This window comes from Myotis davidii, unplaced genomic scaffold (assembly GCF_000327345.1).
Source record: "Myotis davidii unplaced genomic scaffold, ASM32734v1 scaffold156, whole genome shotgun sequence".
In the NCBI taxonomy this organism is placed as follows: domain Eukaryota; kingdom Metazoa; phylum Chordata; class Mammalia; order Chiroptera; family Vespertilionidae; genus Myotis; species Myotis davidii.
In genome coordinates this window covers 1,881,169-1,901,643 of record NW_006288633.1, presented here as the reverse complement: position 1 = coordinate 1,901,643, position 20,475 = coordinate 1,881,169, and the positions used below count along the sequence as shown (strand labels likewise).

The 20,475-nt window shown below is 40.5% G+C and overlaps 1 protein-coding gene across 3 annotated transcripts in view; it reads left to right on the top strand.

The window, feature by feature from the left end:
• The window catches only part of HS2ST1 (heparan sulfate 2-O-sulfotransferase 1), a 162,996-nt gene extending 145,470 nt beyond the window's left edge, over positions 1-17,526 (top strand). For 2 of the 3 annotated variants that reach the window (XM_006760797.2, XM_015562055.1), the window contains exons 4-7: positions 2,036-2,174; positions 8,735-8,832; positions 11,117-11,274; positions 12,466-17,526. In XM_006760797.2, coding sequence (XP_006760860.1) covers positions 2,036-2,174; positions 8,735-8,832; positions 11,117-11,274; positions 12,466-12,695 — 625 coding nt within the window. In that variant the 3' untranslated portion in view covers positions 12,696-17,526. The remainder of the gene's footprint in view (positions 1-2,035; positions 2,175-8,734; positions 8,833-11,116; positions 11,275-12,465) is intronic. The other variant, XM_015562054.1, reaches the window with a different exon arrangement.
• The last annotated feature ends 2,949 nt before the right edge of the window (positions 17,527-20,475 follow it).

Here is a 20,475-nt window from a genome sequence, read left to right as displayed (position 1 = left end):
GGCCCACAGGCCACCTGAAGGACCCTACCCATGCACAAATTCATGCACCAGGCCTCTAGTTAACTATAGGTGTTATGCTGTACATTAGGTCCCATATCATGACACTTCTCTGCTAACTCAGTCAGGTCTCCATCCTGATTCTTATAATGGCCTACAAGACCAACATGATCTCCTCTTCCCTGCCCCACCCACATCTCATGCTCGGTTAATATCCCCTTCTGATTCTGCTGCACCCAGATTGATCTTACTAATCCTCAAAAATGCCTGGTGCTTAGCTGCTTCAGGGCCTTCATACTTGAAAGTCTCATTTCCTGGAAAAAACATTTTGAATTGTCTTATCCCCACCTCTCCTGGCAGTCCCTATTTTCTTTCACTGCATTATGTTTCTCCTTGCACTTTTTGCTGTCTGACATATTTGCTTATTTGTTTATATTCTGTCTCTTCCAGGTAGAATGTTAGCATCAGAGGACAAGGAATTTTTTTTTTTTTTTTACTGCTATATCCCTAGTATTAGAATAGTGCATGGCATACATAAGGTACATTAAAAAAGCATTTTTGAGTGAATTAATGTAATAGGAAAATAAGAATGGCATTCTAGTTAAGAAAGACAATGAGCAGAGGCATGTAAGAAGAAATAGGAATCAGTATAATAAGAAATAATAACAGAGGGGGTAGAAGAGGCAGGCCTAACTCTTAACAGATTGATGGTCTTATCCTATATAATAAAAGTCTAATATGCTTAGTGTCTGGTCGTCTGGTTGTCTGTTCAATCAAAGCGTAATATGCTAATGAGATGCTAAGGCTGCTCAACCGCTCGCTATGACGTGCACTGACCACCAGGGGGCAGACAGTTGACCAGTCTACCAGTCGCTGTGATGTGCATTGACCACCGGGGGCAGACGCTCTGACAAGTAGGTTAGCTTGCTGCTGGGGTCCTGCCGATTGGGACTGAGTGAGTTGGGCTGGACATGCCCTGGAGCCCTCCTGCAGTCCCTCCCCTGCTGGCCAACCTCCCGCGTCCCTTCCCCAGCTTCAGTCGTGCACTGGTGGGGTCCCTCAGCCTGTCCTGTGCCCTCTCGCAATCCAGGACTCCTTGGGGGATGTTGGAGAGCCTGTTTTGGCCAAATCCTGCAGATCAGGCCAAGGGACCCCACTGGTGCACAAATTTGTGCATCTGGCCTCTAGTTTGAAAATAAAGTTAGATCAATAAGGTGTTACCTAAGACAAAAGTCAAACAGCCAGGCAAAGGAGTTTGGGTATGATATCAATATAAACGATAGAGTTGTTTCAGGTTTCTAAGAAGAGTGATCTAACAAATGGTGTTTTAGGAATATTAGCTGAGAATTGGTATGGTTGGTAGATTGAAAGGGAGAGAGACTGGATGTAAGAAAACCAACTAGGTTATTGCAGTAATCTAAGCAAGAGACCTAGGGAGAGGGCAGCAGTGAAGAGAAAGGGAATCATCGAGGAAGAAAGGTAGAGTCAAGATAACACTAAGGTTTCAAGACTGGGACACATGAGGTTATTACAGTAGGGAGCCAGCTGGATAATTCTAGGTTCTGCAAAGGTTGCTAACATAAAAGCCTTGTGTTCCTTCAACTTATTGCATAAGGAAATAATGCTAAAAGCATAATGTCTTTCATTTCTATTTTATCTTTAAAATCAGTAGTAGTAGAAAGCAGACTCAAATGGTTGCACTTGTGTGGACTTATGCTATATCCATTTATAACATTTATCTAGTATGGGGGGCCAGAAATGAGAAATCATTGCTGCAATAAAATTAAAATGTTTATGTAGTTTTGTCTGTAAAATTTTAAATTTTTTTTTAATATTTTCTTCTTTCCTTTATTTTCAGCCATGATTTTTAAATTCTTATTTCTTATTTACTTAATTGTAACAAATAATCATTATCTTATTTATATTAATTCATGTTCTTCTTTTCATATGAAATCAATACTGTAAACGTGTAATTTCAGCACACTCCTAAATACAATAATAATGTTGATTTCACCTTTTAAATTTTGTTCTATTTCAGATTTGGTGTGAAAAAGAAGCCAATTTACATTAATGTCATAAGGGATCCTATTGAGAGGCTAGTTTCTTATTATTACTTTCTGAGATTTGGAGATGATTATAGACCAGGGTTAAGAAGACGAAAACAAGGAGACAAAAAGGTAATATTTTAGTTTTAAGACTTCTGTACAGATAATTGTTTACAAAATGCAGTGAACAGTGTGCTTTTAAAGTTTATTGATGCTAGATACTTGATATAATAGAACAGGCAACATCTGACAATTTTTCTATTTGCTTATTGTAGAAAATTTGAAAGGAGCCCAAAAGTATAAAGAAGCAAAATAAAACTACTTTATAGTTGATACTTTGGAGTACATATAATGTTTTTGTCATTACAGAAATATTTTACTTATGTTCAAAGGCTGAATATTTGTTTTATTATAGTTATTTTATTAATAATATGCTATGAGACTATTATAGTTATTCATTAATATGATGTATTTGTGTATGTACTTTGGTTCTCTTAGTCTTTATGATTATAAGTTTAGGGACACTATTTTGCTAAAGCAGCTTTTTTTTTTTTTTTAACAAGGAGAGAATTATGGCTTAACAGCGTTCTTAGCAGGTTCAATATTGGGTTATGTTGTATTTATGTGTATTCCCCAGGGGAAAACCAGGCTTGTTTTTCTAAAAAAAACAGACTGATTTGTCAACTTTTCTGGTGGGTCACCTTTACCGGAATCTCATTGCTCACAGGATTGGCCAAGGCATAGGAGACACAGTCTGATATAACCTGAGACCTGCCTCATTTTCTTTCAGGCATCCAGCACTTCAGCCACATGAAATATCACTGTCCTCCAGACTTATCACTTCTTATTTTCCTACATGTGTTGTTCCCTATATTGACGATGTCTTTTCTTCAATCTGGAAAATTCTTTGTCCACCTTTAAGGTCCAGCTCAAAGATTACCTCTTCCATGAGGTCTTTTTTGGTGTCTCAGGCAGTCATGTCCCTTTCAAGGCTACCGGAGAATTCCATTCAGATATCTTTTTTAAGCATTTGTTTTGTGATATTTGAATTATTTGTTTACTTATATGCCCTCTCCAAAAGGTTGTGAACTTCCCAAAGCAGAGGCTCTATTTAACTCATCTTTGTTCCCCCTGGTATTTAGTATAGTGCAGTGATGGCAAACCTATGACACACGTGTCAGAGGTGACACACGAACTCATTTTTTTGGTCGATTTTTCTTTGTTAAATGGCATCCTATATAATAATAGACAAACATAGTAATTGACCATACCTTCGCTATGCCTCCCATTGGCTAATCAGCGAGATATGCAAATTAACCGCCAACAAAGGCTTGAAGGCAGCTCCGGCCGGAACAGCGAAGACTGAAGGCAGCTGTTCTGGGTTCTGGGTGCTGGAGGCCTGGGTCCCAGGTGCTGGAGGAAAACTAGTGCCGGCAGCCAGGGGAAAGGAAGGCCTATTGCACGAATCTTTTCATGCAACAGGCCTCTAGTTTAAATATATAAAATAAATATCAAAAATGTAAGTCTTTGTTTTACTATGGTTGCAAATATCAAAAAATTTCTAGATGTGACACGGCACCAGAGTTAAGTTAGGGTTTTTCAAAATGCTGACACGCCAAGCTCAAAAGGTTCGCCATCACTGGTATAGTGTCTAGTTCATCTGTGTGTACTTAACAGATAGTTGAATGAGTGAATTCTGCATCTTTTTGTCCTAAAGTGTTACATGATAGCGATGCTAGATATCTATAATAATAAAAGGGTAATATGCTAATTAGACTGGACATCCTTCCAGATGTCATTCTGGACAAAGCTGTGGCCAGAGGGAAGCTGCCTGGGTCCCAAGTGCCTGCTGGCAGGGCAGGAGCAAAGCTGTCTGGGTGCTGGGTGCCTGCCGGCCAGGCCGGAGCAAAGCAAGATGCCCAGGTGCCAGAGGGAAGCCGGTGCTGGCAGCCAGGGGAAGGAAGGCCTACTCTTGCATGAATTTTCATGCATGGGGCCCGTAGTTTAATATAATAGAACAATTAACATCCAACAATTATTTTTCCAAGTTAGTGTCACATGAGGCGGCAAAATTTTTTGTTTTATTTTACTTTTTTATGTTTCTATAAATTGCTGTTTCTTTTCTTAGTCTCAAAACTTTAGGTAGAAGATATTAATCCAAACACAGATAGCTGACCAAAACATTATTTTTAGTGTCTACCGATGTCTTAGCATTACTTAATCTCCTAAAAAGATATACTTGTTGTTGTAAGTATAAAATTTTATAAACTATTAATATAACTCTTGACCCAGTACTTTAGAATGTATTAATAGTTATTTCTAAATCATTTCAACACATTACTTTTTTTAAAACCCTGTCACTTACATTAGTTTTTACTCAGTAAATATATCCATCTCCTTCCTTCCACCAAAGAAGTTTTAATGTTGGTAAGGCAAAGATTCACAGTCACCTTGGTTCCTACATCCACCATTTGTCATTGTCAGCCCTGGATACCATGGTTTTGTGGTTTGGAGAATTAGATAATAATAAACACTTAGTAATGATACAACAATAATAATAGCTCACATTTATTGAGTGTTTTTTGTGTATCAAGCAGTATTTTAAAGTGTGTGTGTGTGAGTGTGTGTGTGTGGGTGTGTGTGTGTGTGTGTGTGTGAAGTACCCTGTACAACAATTCTATGGGGATAGTTGCTGTTATTGTCTCCATTTTATGGATAAGGAAACTGAGGCACAAAGGGTTAACCTCCCTCAGTGTTAGCTGGAATTTAAACCCAGTTGCTCTAACTCCAGACCTCACAGTTTTAACCCCTCTATGTCCTTTAAAATGGAGGGAGGAAATACAGCATGCTACTCAACCTTTTTTTGTGTGTGAGAGAGATATTCCAAAGTTACATATTCAGTACTCAGATGCAGATATTTTTTTAACATAATTTCTCTTTCATAATTGAACATTTTAGGTAGATATGCTTTTTTAACCATTCTTCACCCTGATGCTGACAAGGCTTGCTTGTTTTTTAAATGTCATTATAAAATACATATAAATACAGCTACTTATTTAGATGTAATAGTAGTGACATTAGCAAAATACTATTGCATTACCTTAACTCTCATGAAGACAGGGCCATCTACAAATGCTTTATGAAAGTGGAAAATTCCTTTGTTTTATGATTGACAGGTGGGCCTTTTCAGTCTTATAACATATTGAGACATACAAATTTTTATTAATTTGGCTTATTCCTCATGACACAACTGTTGGTAACATTCCAGGACCCAATATTGTTTTATTGCAAATAATTCCTTAATATTTTTAACTTTGCAAGAGTTTTCATTAATAAATTCACATCTGTGGTATTAATAATACTGCATGGCATATACAGTCAATCCTTGGTTCTCTTCTCGAATGTCTCCTATCTGGAACAATTCAGTTCTCAACCAAGTTGTAGATCAGTTTTCTCTATCTTAAAGGTGCATAATCCAGAGTTAGCCTTGGCCTGTCTTCTTCCCAGGTTTCTGGTTGGACCATAGGTGGTTTCTTTCTCCAGAAAGAGAAAACAGAATGAAGATTCAGTTGTAATGGAGTTGAAGAAAGAGATAAAATTGGACATTATTTTTAGTCATGTATGAGTAAGTGGAGGTATCCACTAGAAATTGTATTTGAACCTCTAAATATAAGTCTGAATTAAATCATAGATTAGAGAGTCATCAACATTAGGTGAGAGTTGAAACAAGGAATTGAATGAAATGGCACTTGGAGACATATAGAGTATGAAAAGAGGACCAGATGAAAAAGGAAGAAGAGAAAGAGAGGCTGCAGATATGTAACTCAGGGAATGCTAACATTTAAAGAGCAGGCAGGTAAAGAGCAGCATACCAAGGAGACCGATGTCAGAGAATCAGAAGACAAACCTGGCCTTGAAATGGCCAGGAAAATAATTTCAATTGCAAAGGGCTTAGTGGGATGAGGATTCAAATCTGTCCCTTTGATTTGTCAATGGCAAGTCCATCAGGGGTGTCAGAGAAAGGAGTTCAGGTGGAATCCAAAACATTGAGAAGCCACTGAGAGGTTAGTTAAGACTGACCCGAGGAAGGACCACTTTTGAAATAGAAGTTTGGCTTTGAAAGAAACAAAAATATCAGGAAATGTTTCTTTAAGATGACAGACACTTGGCATATTAATATATCTGAAGTTAGCAAGGGGTGATCATACAAAGAACTGGAGAGAAATTGATGGAGCAAGGGTCTCAGAAGGGGGTGAGAATGGTGTTCAAAGATAGGAGAAGCAAATGTCTCTTTAACACTGCGGGCAGTAGGGGGCTACAGATGCAGATAAACTTTTATCTAAGCAGAAAATTGAGAGAGCTCACGCTTAGTTTCAGTTTTCTATGTAAAGTAAGAAGCAAAAGCATATGCAGAAGAGGGTGCAATGTACATATAATTGCCATTACCATCAAGTATCAAATTTTGTTTATTTTAACCTTCAATTATAGGAGTTAAATATCTAAACTAATAATCTAAATGGCCTCAAGAATATTTTTATATTTATTTTTTCTAGTTTTTTATTTTTTATTTTCTTAATATATTTTTATTGATTTAAAGAAGAAGGGAGAGGGAGAGAGAGAGATAGAAACATCAATGATGAGAATCATTGATTGGCTGCCTCCTGCACTCCCCCTACTGGGGATGGAGCCCCCAACCCCAGGCTTGTGTCCCTGACCGAAATCGAACCCAGGACCTTCAGTACACAGGTCAATCCTCTATCTATTGAGCCAAACCCAAAGGGCATAGTTTTCTGCTTTTATATTGTACTAGAGGCCCAGTGCACAACATTTGTGCACTTGCGGGGTCCCTCAGCCAGGCCTGTGCCCTCTCACAGTCCGGGATCCCTCAAGGAATGTCCAACTGACAGCTTAGGCCTGCTCCCTGGGGCAGTTAGACATTCTTAGTGCTGTCCGACTGCCACCACTGCTACGCTTGCCAGGCGTGAGCCCGGCTTCTGGCTGAGCGGTGCTCCTCTATGGGAGCGCACTGACCACCAGGGGGCAGCTCCTGCATTGAGCGTCTGCCCCCTGGTGGTCAGTGCGCATCATAGTAACCAGTCCTTCCGCTGTCCAGTCAATTTGCATATTAGCCTTTTATTATATAGGACTAGAGGCCCGGTGCACAAAATTCATGCATGGAGGGGGGAGGGGTCCCCTCAGCCCAGCCTACAGCCTCTTCAATCCAGGACATCCCTCTCACAATCCAGGACCTCTAACTCCTAACTGCTCACCTGCCTGCCTGCCTGATTGCCCCTAACTGGCCCCATTGCCAGCCTGATCACCCCTACCTGCCTCAGCCTGCCGACCTGATCACCCCTAACTACCCCCCTGCTAGCCTGGTCGCCCCCAACTGCCCCCCCACCAGCCTGGTCGCCCCTAACTGCCCCCCCTCTCTGCCAGCCTGTCGCCCACAACTGCACCCCGCTGCCAACCTGGTCACCCCCAACTGCACCCCCCACCAGCCTTGTTGCCCTAACAGCCCCCCCACCAGCATGGTCACCCCTTACTGCCTCCCTCCCAGCCTGGTCGCCCCCAACAGTCCCCCTCTGCTGGCCTGGTTGCCCCTAATTACTTCCCCCCTTGCCAGCCTAGTCACCCCTTACTGCCCTACCTGTCAGCTTGAACACCCCCAACAGCCCCCTTGCCAGCCTGGTCACCCCTCACTGGCCTCCCTGCCGACCTAGTCACCCCCAACTACCACCACCACCCGGCTGGCCCGGGTGCCCCCAACTGCCCTCGCTGCCAGTCTCCCCCTGCGGGCCTGGTTGCCCCACGCAGCCTGGTGTTCTGTCGTCTGGTCGTCAGTTTGGTTGTTTCAGATGTGATGGCCCCTGGCTCTCTCTATATATAGATAATAAAACATTTGGCAGGTGAATGAGTTAGAGTAGATACTAAGCTTCTAAAACAAAGAAACCTGGATCTAGAAACTTAGGAGCCTGGACTCCAACTAGGACTTATTCTACTCCATCTGCTTCCTCTCAGTAATAATAGGTGGTATTTGTAGATGTCTCATTGCAGCATCCACAGCTCCTGAGTTTGTTCTCTGGTATCTCAATATTATAGCATTTCAAATAGATAATGGCTACTGTTAAAATGCCTATGACAGTGAGTACTCACAAAGGTGGAATTGAGTAATTTTAGATACATAAGCTGTGAGTCTCTTTTCCTTTTAAATACTTCAGTCAGGTGCACTTGCAGAGGAAGGCATGCAGGTCATAAGTATCTGAGGTCACTTCTGCTTTGTACAATGAAGAGACTTAAGTGTAGTCCTACTTTATGTTCTTTTCAAATGATTATTTCATAGATGATTATAATAAAATGACTATAAAGAAATGATAGTGTCTTTAGCCTTGTTTTCATTTAGTAAGAGGTTAGAAAGTATAAATATACAAACATAATATAAACCAGTACTTATTTTTAAGGACAGTTTTTTATCTGGGGGTTTTCTGTTCATATAGTAAAATAACTCATGCAAACACTGGCATAGACAAAGGTGTGAGAAAAATCCATGTTTAACTGTCTTCAGTTATGTGGAAACACTCTCAGGTATGTATTCATAACCTGTCTATCCCTTTAATTCAGTATCTCAGTGAATAGGAACCCTCATTGATTTAGGTTTATGGCTCATATGTGCTGCTGTGTCTTCGTTCCAGACGTTTGATGAATGTGTAGCGGAGGGCGGCTCAGACTGTGCTCCAGAGAAGCTTTGGCTTCAAATCCCATTCTTCTGCGGCCACAGCTCGGAATGCTGGTAGGGAGATCAAGTTGGCTTACATTTTAATCTTCCTCATTTCTCTATAATCGGTATTTCACAAATGTGCATGTGTTAGTCAAGGGTTAGGTATAAGGAATTAATGAAAGACCAGACTAAAAATAACATGTGATTAAGTAGTACTTCGTCTTGTGATTACCTTTAAGTGCATTCAAAAGATTCTTCATGTATAAATATCCTTGCACTCTTCCCTCAGATGCTGGTTTTCTTTTTAAATGTTTTGTTTGTTTTTAGTGTTACATGTTTTGCTGTACTCCAACAGAGCTCTTAATTAGAGGTCAGGGATCATTTCATAAACCTCATTTTTCCCTAAGCTTATTTTTTTGGCCATTCATGTTAGATCAAGTAGGACTTTTGTCCCTCTGGGTAAATTATTCACCTGGTTTCACTGCTAAGCTGATTTTGACTTGAAGAGACAGTTATGGTTGTGGTTTAGTCTGCTAGTAAACATGAGGTGGAAAATAAAGATGTTTGATCTTTTATAAAGAGTTTATTTCTTTGGAATGTGCTGAGTTTTCAGTTTTTTAAACATAATGGTATGTCTTCATTTGATCTAATCAATAATTTTAATAGAAAAATTTGAAAAAATAGGAACACAAGTTGAAAAAACTGAAACACCATAATGAGATTCAAGGAACGCCTTCTGTTCTTTTCTTCATTGTTTGAAATATATTATTTGGTTACTATGAAATTAAAAGTCATATATAATAGGTTATATGAAAGTATAATAATAGCTTAAGAAGAATATCTTAGTTTTTAATCATTTTTGTAGAACAGGGGATTGGTAAATTGCAATCTGAAACCAAATTTGAATCATCACCTGGTTTTATAAAGTTTTATTGGAACACAGCCACATTCATTTGTTTACTTCCTGTCTGTGGCTGTTTTCATGCTGCAAGAGCAGAATTAAGTAACTGTGAACCAAGACCATATGGCCTGAAAAACCCAAGATATTTCTTCTCTGGCCTTTTATAGAAAGTTTGTCAACCTACACCTTCAAACAATAAAGAGTATTGCTCTTTTGGGGATTATTGAGGAGATTTTAATTGAGCTTCTTAAGTATGTTTTACAGATTCATAGGACCTCCCAGTTCTATGAATCTGTAAAACATACTTAAGAAGCTCAATTAACTCATTTTTTCTCCCCTACACCTCACCACAACTTTTTAATGGCCGAGAAGACAAAGTTGGAAAGGTAAAATCACCAGCTGAAAAGTATAGTTTACTTAGAGCCAAACCTATTAAGAGCCATTAGCTGACTATGCTATATGCAAATTGACCATCACTCCAACACACAAGATGGCCAGCAGGGGTGGGCAGTTAGGGTGACTGGACCAGCAGAGGAGGGCATTTGGGAGGGACCAGGCCTGCAGGTGAGGACAGTTGGGGGGGACCCAGGCCTGCAGGGGAGGGCAGTTAGGGGCGACCAGCCCGGCAAGGGAGGGAAGTTAGGGGTGATCGGGCCAGCAGGGGAGGGCAGTTAGGGGTGACCAGGCCTGCAGGCAAGGGCAGTGGGAGGTACCAGGCCTGCAGGGGAGGGCAGTTGGGGGAAACCAGGCTGGTAAGGGAGGGCAGTTAGGGGTGACTGGTTTGAGTGGTTAGGGGGTGATCAGGCTGGCAGGCAGAAGTGGTTAGAGGCAATCAGGCAGGCAGGCAAGCAGTTGGGAGCCAGCAGTCCTGGATTGTGAGAGGGATCCCAGATTGGAGAGGGTCCAGGCTGGGCTGAGGGACATACACTCCCCACACCCCCGCGCACAAACTTCATGCACCAGGCCTCTAGTGTAAAAAAAAAAAAAAAGGTTCCTGACAGGACCATTTCTTATCTTACTTCTGTTCCTCAGAAATGATGGAAAAACCTACGCTCACAAATTAAATTAAGATAAACACTAAACACAAAGTGCTTAGACCTTATTAGGTAGCTTTTAAAACAAACAGTTACTTTAATTTAAAAATATGAAGTGCACAATAAATCAGATAAGAGAAATATGTGTTATGTATACATTTTTTTAACTGCCCTCAAACTAAATTTTGTTAATATTAAACTAACTGTAAAGTCTGAGTTTGTACTGCATAGTTGAGCAGAAACTGGGGATAGAGGCAAAGAAAATTAAAAACATGTGTCTCTTAAAGGACATTAATAAAAGTGCTAAGGCTTTGGATGGACATGTGTTTATCTATTTTTTCCATAATATACAGTGGCGAAGACATCAAATATACTTAGCAGATTGAGCAACCAGGTTCTTAATTTCTTTTCTTGGTTTTAGGAATGTGGGAAGCAGGTGGGCTATGGATCAAGCCAAGTATAACCTAATTAATGAATACTTTCTGGTGGGAGTTACTGAAGAGCTTGAAGATTTTATCATGTTACTGGAGGCAGCTTTGCCCAGGTTCTTCAGGGGTGCTACAGACCTCTACCGTACAGGTATATAAATGATGGGTTTCTTTCTAAAGCTGTCCTCAACTCTCTTCGTTTGAAAAATGAGAAATCTGTGTGATTTGAAGTTTCTTAAGGAACTTGTCTGTTACTCAAAGTAAATTGTCTGTTTCTCCTCAACATTTTCAATACAGAACAATTCCTGGCACACAGATGGTGTTCAGTAAATATTTTTTGAATGAATGAACATCTATTAGGCGATAATTAGAAGGCATTGTAGGAATAGTGGAAAGATGCAAACTACAGAACCAGTCTCAGAAATGTGTAATATTTTATAATTCCAGTACCAAACATTATGACTGTTCCACCCTCAGACCTACTAATGCCATTAGATTATAGGCAGGGCAGTAGAGCTCGGTCACTTTAATCATGACCATCATCTGCTGTGATTGTTACAGTCCTCTTAAGAGATGGCAGTAGTTCACGCCTGAAAGTGACTGTCTAGTCTCCCTTGGATGGTTTTGTTTCTTTGTTCAATGTTATTTTGCCATTCTCTGATAAGAAATTGTCAGAGGAGGTCTTTTTCTAAGATATACATATGCCCTAGTTTCTAACATATAATTATACTAGAGACCTGGTGCATGAAATTTGTGAAATGGGCGGGGGGGATTCCCCTCAGCCCTGCCTGCACCCTCTCCAATCCGGGACCCCTCAGGAAATATCCGACTGTCAGTTCACCTCACTGCACCCCTGCCAACCTGGTCACCCCCAACTGCCCCCCCTTTTGGTCTTGTTGCCCCACACAGCCTGCTGTTCAGTTGTTACTATGATGGAGTCCTGGACAATTTGCATATTCCTCTATTATTAGTACAGATGGAGTAAAGGTAATGAGAAATTAGTATTAAGGTTGAAATAGATATTTTATTCTTCTTTTCGAAATTGAACTAGTGAGAGCACTTGAGAGTACGGCATATATTGTGACAGCCTTCAGTGATGGACAATCCTTGCTTTTACTATCTGATAGCTCATTAAGTCTTTCACTGGTTAAAGATTTACATTAAAAGCAATAAATCACATTTTCAGTAGGATTAGGGCACTTGTTTTTGCCCTGGTGATAATAATACAAAACAGTTGTTGCCTGTCCTTCCCTGTTAACTGAAACCATCTCTTCAAATGAAGAGGCATTGATCTTTTGTGTGTTCTCAGAATTATTTACCTTTTCTTTTTTTCCTTTATAAGTAGGAAAGAAATCTCATCTTAGGAAAACCACAGAGAAGAAACTCCCCACTAAACAAACCATTGCAAAACTACAGCAGTCTGACATTTGGAAAATGGAGAATGAGTTCTATGAATTTGCACTAGAGCAGTTCCAATTCATCAGAGCCCACGCTGTCCGAGAAAAAGATGGAGACCTCTACATCCTTGCACAGAACTTTTTCTATGAAAAGATTTACCCTAAATCAAACTGAGTACAAGGTGTGACTATTTGATTTTTCAACTAAAACTTGACCCTGTCTTCACCTTAGTTCTCAGATCCACAGTTCATATTGAGCCGAGTTAGGAAACAAACAAAAAGATCAAGGAAAGTAGATGCTAGCTGGTATGTCAGTGGTCGAAGAAGTTTAAATTTCAGCCTTTTTCTTTTTTTTTTTCTAGTTAAATTTTGGTGGGAGTTATAACCTCCTGCCTGGGAAAATCCTGTGTATCACCTAAAATAAACACATAGCAGTTCTAATCAAAAGGCTAAATACAATTTTAGAAAAAATTCTGATACTCTGTTTTTTGATCAAGCGTTTTTTTCAACTAACCATGAATGAAGACCAATCCATTTGTTCCTCCACCTTCACCCGGAGGGTTGGTTACGCAACTGCACTGAGTAGTGTTGCTACTGGTGGGCAGTGTGCGCTTCATTTCTGTGGGTCAAGTCTCATGAAATTTATTGGAATCCTTGATCATGTTTGCTAGAAAGTGTCTCTGCTGTGGTTGGAATTGCCCATATTTATGTAGGCCATGTTCATTTCCTTTAAAAAAATAATTGTCATTAGAATTAAAAACCAATTGAAACTGTTACTAATACTGTAAAAAGATCAAAGCAGTGTTTCTCATTCCTATCTCTCCAGTATCTAAGATTGGGGAGACACTACAGAGAATGCTGAAATTTTAGTTGAGGCTTCCACACATTAATATAAAAAAAGTAAGTTTAGTATTTGTTTCTCCAGGTTATCTGTAAAGCTGTCAACAGGTACTGGTGACTCCATATTATAACTCCATTTAGTGAGCTGTGGTATGGGTATGGTTTTCCTACTTCTGTACTTTTACTTGTAAACTATTTTTACTACAGTGCTTTATAATGTGTTTTAAAGCATTGCATTTACAAAAAGGAAAATGCTGTAAATATTGCATATTTTATGTATTTGGACCAAAAGGTTAAAAGTAATTAGACAAAAGTGGTTTTGCACCAATTTTATTATGTCAAGTAAAACCATCAGACCTACTGTTCTTGTATTTCTCATTTAACTTTAAGATATCACTGAAATTAACCCTAATAACCTTTCAATTTTGATACACAGTACATTGTTCAGAATTGGGGGCAGTAGTTATAAGTGGAAAGAGTCCTGGACAAGGAGTCAGAAAACTTGATTTCTGGTCCTGGCTCTGCCACTTTTCAGCTGTGTGATCTTGGGTGAGTCACTTAACCTCTCTCTGCCTCAATGTCCTCATCTTGAAATGAGAGTAATACCTGCTGTACCTACCTCGCAGGGGTGTTGTGAGGATTAAATGAGATGGCATATGAAAGCACTTTGAAACTGCAAAGTGCTATATAAATGTAAGGTATTATGGAAACATCTTGAACATAGAGTTTCATACTGTTCATTTTTTAAAAAAAGAAAGGGAAAGTCCACTTATAAGCTGGTTGAAAAAAATTTAATCTTGATATAAATTTGTGTTTGATAAATATCTTCTCAGTGTTTTATCTTCCCTGTTTCAACTATTGAAATATGAAGCACCTGTGAATTCTTAACAATTCATGAGCATCTGCTTGAGTTCAGGAGGTTCCCTGTTTGAAAAAGTCTTCATTAGCTGACTCAGGGCAGGGAAAATTTGTTCTTCAAATATGGAAGAGTTTTCTGTTTTTATTTTACATTACCATTCAGAAGTGGTAGCTGTTTTATACCTCTAGTTTTTAAGGTATATTTTGCAGAGTTTCATTTTCTTGGGCATTCTTTACCTTCTTCACCTTCTTAGAGTGACAGAGATAAAGAAATTTAGAAACATTTTTCTAAAAGAATAATCTTTAGTATCTGTAGTTTAAATAAATATTCCCAAACAAGGCCTCAACAACCCATGTTAGCATTGTAGGCAGGTTGCTTTCAAGGCTATTAATTACATGGGAGGCCAGGAGCGAGCACTACTTATCAAAAAACATTTATTAACAAATTTAAAGAAGAGGAAGTCAACAGAATCATTTTCATACCCTTTCCCCCCAGTAATAGGAACATATTAAGAGAACATTGACAGGCATACTTTTCTTATTTGGCTTTCTGTATGTTTTGTGTGTATTAATGTTTACAGATATTTGTTGAAAATATATACAAATTATTTCCTTGCCCCAAAGGAAAGCACCATTTCCAGGTGGAGCGTTTGGCATTTACCTGCTAAGGAGCCCCAGTGTGTTGGTCATTCTTGGAGTACATGCTGAGAGCTCCCTGCACGTAGTGCACTAGGTCAGGGAGTCAGTGAGCTTTCTCTGTAAAGGTCGGGAGAGTAAATTTTTGAGGTGTTGCAGGCCATATGGTCTCTGTCACTACTACTCAACTCTGCCAGTTAGCACAAAAGCACCCATAGACAACACATAAACGAATGAGATGGCTATTTTCCAATAAAACATTATTACGAAAACAGGTGACATGCCCAGGGGCTGTAGTTTACCAACCCCCAAAATAGATAATTATTTATGGAGAAATCATTTTTGAATCTGTACTCTAGTGGCCTAAAAGAGTTTATATACTTTCAAAAGCTCCTAACTTATATCCAAAGAATAGCTTTCTGATTCAGGCAGTCTCTCCCGCGGATGCATAAACTTTTATGACTTAGATTGCTTCCAGGTGGGCATGTTTTCTTCCCCAGTTTAACAGTTCAGCGTAGGGGCTTATTCTATCATCTTTTAGGGTGGGTTAGGATTATCTTTCCTGGAGCCCGAGAAAGGGTCAGATTTAATTCCATCTGGTCCAATATAGCCCCAGGAGTCTGATACGCGCAGAGTCCTTATAATACCTAACTTTGTAGCAAATATATAGAACCACTGAGACAATAATGTATTTTTTTAAAATGGCAAATGTGGTTTTCTTTTTTTAGCCTTTGTGCTTTTTCAGTATTTTGATCATAGGGAAATTTTTTTTAACAATACAAAAGCAAATCAACCAGTTTGAATTTTAAGATAATGTTATGTGTGTGTATATATACCTATCTATATATGTTTATTTCCCAAAAGAGGAAAAAGTACCTTTTTGTTCACCTTGTATCAACTCCTGTTTTCTAATTGCTGTGAAATGGCAACTGTTGATAAATTATTGTGACTGTTTTAATGTAATGGAGAGGATATATTTTTATTTTACCCAGCTTTAATGTGTAAAGTATCACTTAAATATATCCGATAGCAACACTTAAGATATTGCATGGGGATTAGTTTACTTTTCTATCATCCATACTCATTTGTGCAACTTTTGAACATATTGGGTACTTCTGAATTCCGGATGATTGGGTTTAAATTTTTGAAAATTGGAGAATTTGAACTTACTGACTTTTAAAGTTTAAATTTTATTTTCTATTCTTAAAACTCAGTTAATGTCTACAATTTGAAATCTACTGTTGTTCTTTCTCTATATATGTCCTATTGAAAATTCCTAAAATTGTTAGTGCCATCAGTGATTTACAAACAGTATTTTGATATTGCAGATGATTTGCTCATTGTATTTGCATAGTTAGAAAGAAAATAGTTTGTAGACAATGACTCTCTTTTTCTAATAAAATGAAATAAAAATTCTAAAAGCACTAGAGAATTTAACTAAAGGCTGGTTCCCAAATGCATAGCTGGTATTTTAATTTATATTTAGATTCTACATAGAGAACATCTGTGTAAACCATGGTATTTGGGTTTTCCCAGGGATCATTGTCAAACACACCTAGGGTCCTTGAATCCTTAATTCTGAGAAGCACCCGGTACTGTAACCTTTTAGGAAGTTTGTCTTTAAGAGAGGTGCAGGTGGTGCTTCTAATTTATGATTTGAAAACTTGCCTCTTTGTAAATTATAGCTATTTAGTTTGAGAGGAAGCGGGGCCATTGTGTTAAATTTTGCATTCATTTACCCTGTGCAGAGTTGCTGTCTGCTGCCAGCTAAACTGCTGCTCAGGCAGCATTCGGAGGGGAAAGCGACCCTGTTTCAGCGGCACTGCCAACTCAGCGCCTCAGGAGTGGAGCTTGCTTTCTGACTTCCTGGAGTGGGAATTTGAGAGATTGAAACGGGTGCTCAGTTAGTCAGATTTATCCTATAATTTAAGTTCATGCAGCTTGGTGACCTTTGCAGCACTATTTATAAAAGGGCCCCATGGCGATGATCTCTTTAAAACACACCACTGGGTAAGCCTGTGATTTAGACACAGGTGCTGTCTGTCTGATTTCATAGAAGCTTCTGTAGCTTTCTATGGAGAGGTCTCTACAGCAGTGTCAAATGTAATTTTGAGAAACGGATTGTGTATTTCGATTTTTAGTTTATAAATACACAGACAGCTGAATAGTGCCTTTCCTCCCTCACAGTCCATGTTGGAAGACGCTCACTTCTTGCTCTCTCTCCCTTCCCTCCTCCCTCCCCCATTCAGTTGATTCATTTATGCAATACTGCTTCCAACGTGAAACCATTTTGTCACATCTGCTGGAGAGATAATCATTCCTTTTCCTTAACATTCTGCCAGCTTTCTGTTGTTGAAGTGTTTCAGTTGATTACCTGACGCAAAAGCTATAAAATAAACACTCAGCGGGAAGGGGAGTGCTCTGGTGTCCTGTGTTAATATTGTCCTCGGACCCTGGATGCTGGTGGACCTTTTCCAAGTGGATCTGTGTCATCAGCCTCATGCTCAGAAATCACTGCCACCAGAGAGGCATCGGGGACTGTGTTTGACAGTCTTTTACCCAGAGGGGTGTGCCTGTGCTGCTGTTTGAAGTTCCAGGTAGGAAATGTACAAGGCGGACTGGGGATATACACTTACTTAGAAGAAAAAAAGGAAGTAAGGAAAGGGCTAACAACTTAGAATAAAAAGGAAATTTGAAAGAAAAAAGTCTGATTAATATTTATTGCATAGTTTTAGACATATCCATATGTTTCTTTGAGAATACACATTTCTAATGATTATGTTTTTTCACCCTTAAAGGAGAAACTCTCAATTACACAGAATCCCAATTCCCACCTACATGCTCATTGTTTGAGCAAGTAATTGATCCTTTTTATATGGTACTAGTGGCCCGGTGCACAAAATTCGTACACATTAAAAGGAGATTAATTAGAGAAAATATTTTAATGTTGCTATTTGCCCTTTATAATAGAAGTGTCAGAGATGAAAGAAAATTAGTAAAATGTATATGGAAATCTTCCTCCTGTCAGAGTCTGGGGCACGCCGTGGTCCCAGAGTCAAGTCCCTGCCCACTCGTGGCACCTCAAAATCATGCGAGACCCAGACCCGGCCAGCATTACCTTTGTCAAGCCCCACCGGACAGGGGGCACAGCCTCAGGTACCCCGTCAAGGCCCACCGGGCGGGGGATGAGGCCTGAGATCCCCCATCAATCCCCGCTGGGTGTGTGGTGCAGTCTGAGATCCCCTGTCAAGCGCTGCCAGGAGGGGGGAGTGCAGCCCTGCCTGGTGGGGGGCACAGCCTCAGGTCCCCCAGCTCAGCGCCAGGCGGGGGGCTCAGCCTCAGGTCCTGTGGCCCATCACTGGGGTGGGGGGCGAACCTTGAGGTCCCCATCAAGCCCCACTGGGCAGGATGTGGCCTGAGGTCCCCTGTCAAGGCCTGCTGGGCAAGGGGTGCAGCCTCAGGTCCCCTGGCCTGGCACCGGGGCGGGGGGCACGGCCTGAGGTCCCCTGTCAAGTTCCACTGGGCGGGAGGGGGGCGCACAGCCTCAAGTCTCTGCTGATTGCTCATTAAAGCTCATTACAGGAACCCCGCCTCTGCTGTGGGCGCAGCCATCTTGTGTTATGGAAATCCCACCTCCGCTGTGGGCATCACCATCTTTGTGATGGTGCGATGGTCAATTTGCATATTCCCTCTTTATTAGATAGGACTAGAAGCCCGATGCATGAATTCATGCATGGGTGGGGCCCTGCTAGCCCACCCCAATGGGGGCCCATCGGGCTGGGCCAGTGCGGTGGAGGGGCCGTGGGCAGTTGGTGGCCAGCCCCACTCCTGACATTTGAAGGTGGTGGATTCGATTCCCAATCAGGGCACATACCTAGGTTGTGGCTTTGATCCTCCATTGGGGTGCATATGGGAGGCAACCAATTGATGTTTCTCATTCCTCCTTCTCAAATAAAAACATATCTAGAGTGAGGATTAAAAAAGAAAAGAAAAGAGGACATTTGCCTTAGAGTTTTAAGTTAGTTGATCATGTTAGAATTCAAGGTTGTTAGACTATCTGAAAAATAAAGTTAGTTTACAGTGATTGTTGCCTAAACCAGCACATTTTCACTGTACTGTTATCATCACCAGCATTTTTTTTTTAATTCTCACCCAAGGACATTTTTTTCCTTTGATTTCAGAGAGGAAGTGGGAGAGGAGGGAGGGGAAGGAGAGAGAGAGATATGTGAGAGAGAAACATCAATCAGTTGCCTCCCTCACACTCCCTGACCAGGGACAGGGATCAAACCTGCAACCCAGGTTATGTGCCCCGACCGGAAATCAAACCTGAGATGCTCTAACCCACTTGAGCCACACCGATGGGGCACCAGCTCTTTTTTTTTTAAGCAGCAGTTGAAATATCTGAATTTTCTTCCAGTAATAACAATGGAAAAATGCAAATTTCAGATCACTGTCCACTCATTTTTCTCTGGAGGAATTCCCCCCACTGTTACCTTACCTTGTCTTCATTACACCTCATCCCACCTTTGTCACCACAGAGCACAAGTGTGGCTCCTTGCAACAAAACTACAAATAAAGCAGCATCCTATCTAATAAAAGGCTAATATGCAAATTGAAGGGCAGAACAACCGGTAGCTATGACATGCACTGACCACCAGAGGGCAACCACTCAACGCAGGAGCTGCCCCCTGGTGGTCAGTGTGCTCCCACAGGGGGAGCACCACTCAGCCAGAAGCTGGGCTCACAGCTGGTGAGCATAGCAGTGGTGGCAGGAGCCTCTCCCGCCTTCATGACAGCGCTAAGGACCCATTGGGGAACAGGGAGCAGGCCTAAGTCAGCAGGCGGACATCCCCTGAGGGGTCCTGGACTGCGAGAGCGTGCAGGCCAGGCTGAGGGACCACACCTCGCTCCCACCCCCAGTGCCCGAATGTCATGCACCAACCTCTAGTCTACAATAAAATTTACTTCAAAATGCACACTTTCCCTCTTTCTATTCTAGGAGTAACTAGTTGAGCAAACAAGGAAAAATTTTTATAAAGTCTCTATTCTCTTTTCAGTTTGTTATATTCTTATAGCATGAGACTAAATAGATAAGAAAATTTCAAGGAGCTGTTTAAGGTATAATGGACTTCTAGATTAGATATTTAGCACTTAACATCAGTGAGGAAGGTAAACAACAGGAAAAAATGTAGGAAGGATTTTTTTTGTCTTTGCCTTTCACCTATTTCATTCTATGAGACAATAAATTCCCTTGAATAGATTATTTTTTGGTTTGAAAACAGTGACTGTGTGGTTCATGAAAAGATAATCCCTAAGAGCCTGGTCGGTGGGCTCTGTGGTTGAGTGTCAACTCAGGAGGTCACAGGTTTGACCCCTGAGGGAGGATGGGGGCAGCTGATCGATGATGTTTCTCATCGATGTTACTATCTCACTATCCCTCTCCCTTCCTCTCTCTCTAAAAATCAATACAAACTTTTTTTTTAAAAGAGATAATCCCTAAGAGTTGGCTGGTCGTTACTCCTTTCTTCTCACCTTTTGGCCATGTGTTTATTCAAAACCAGATCATCACAACCCTCTTTTTGGAAAAACTTGATTTTTACCTCAAAAATTGGGATCTCAGA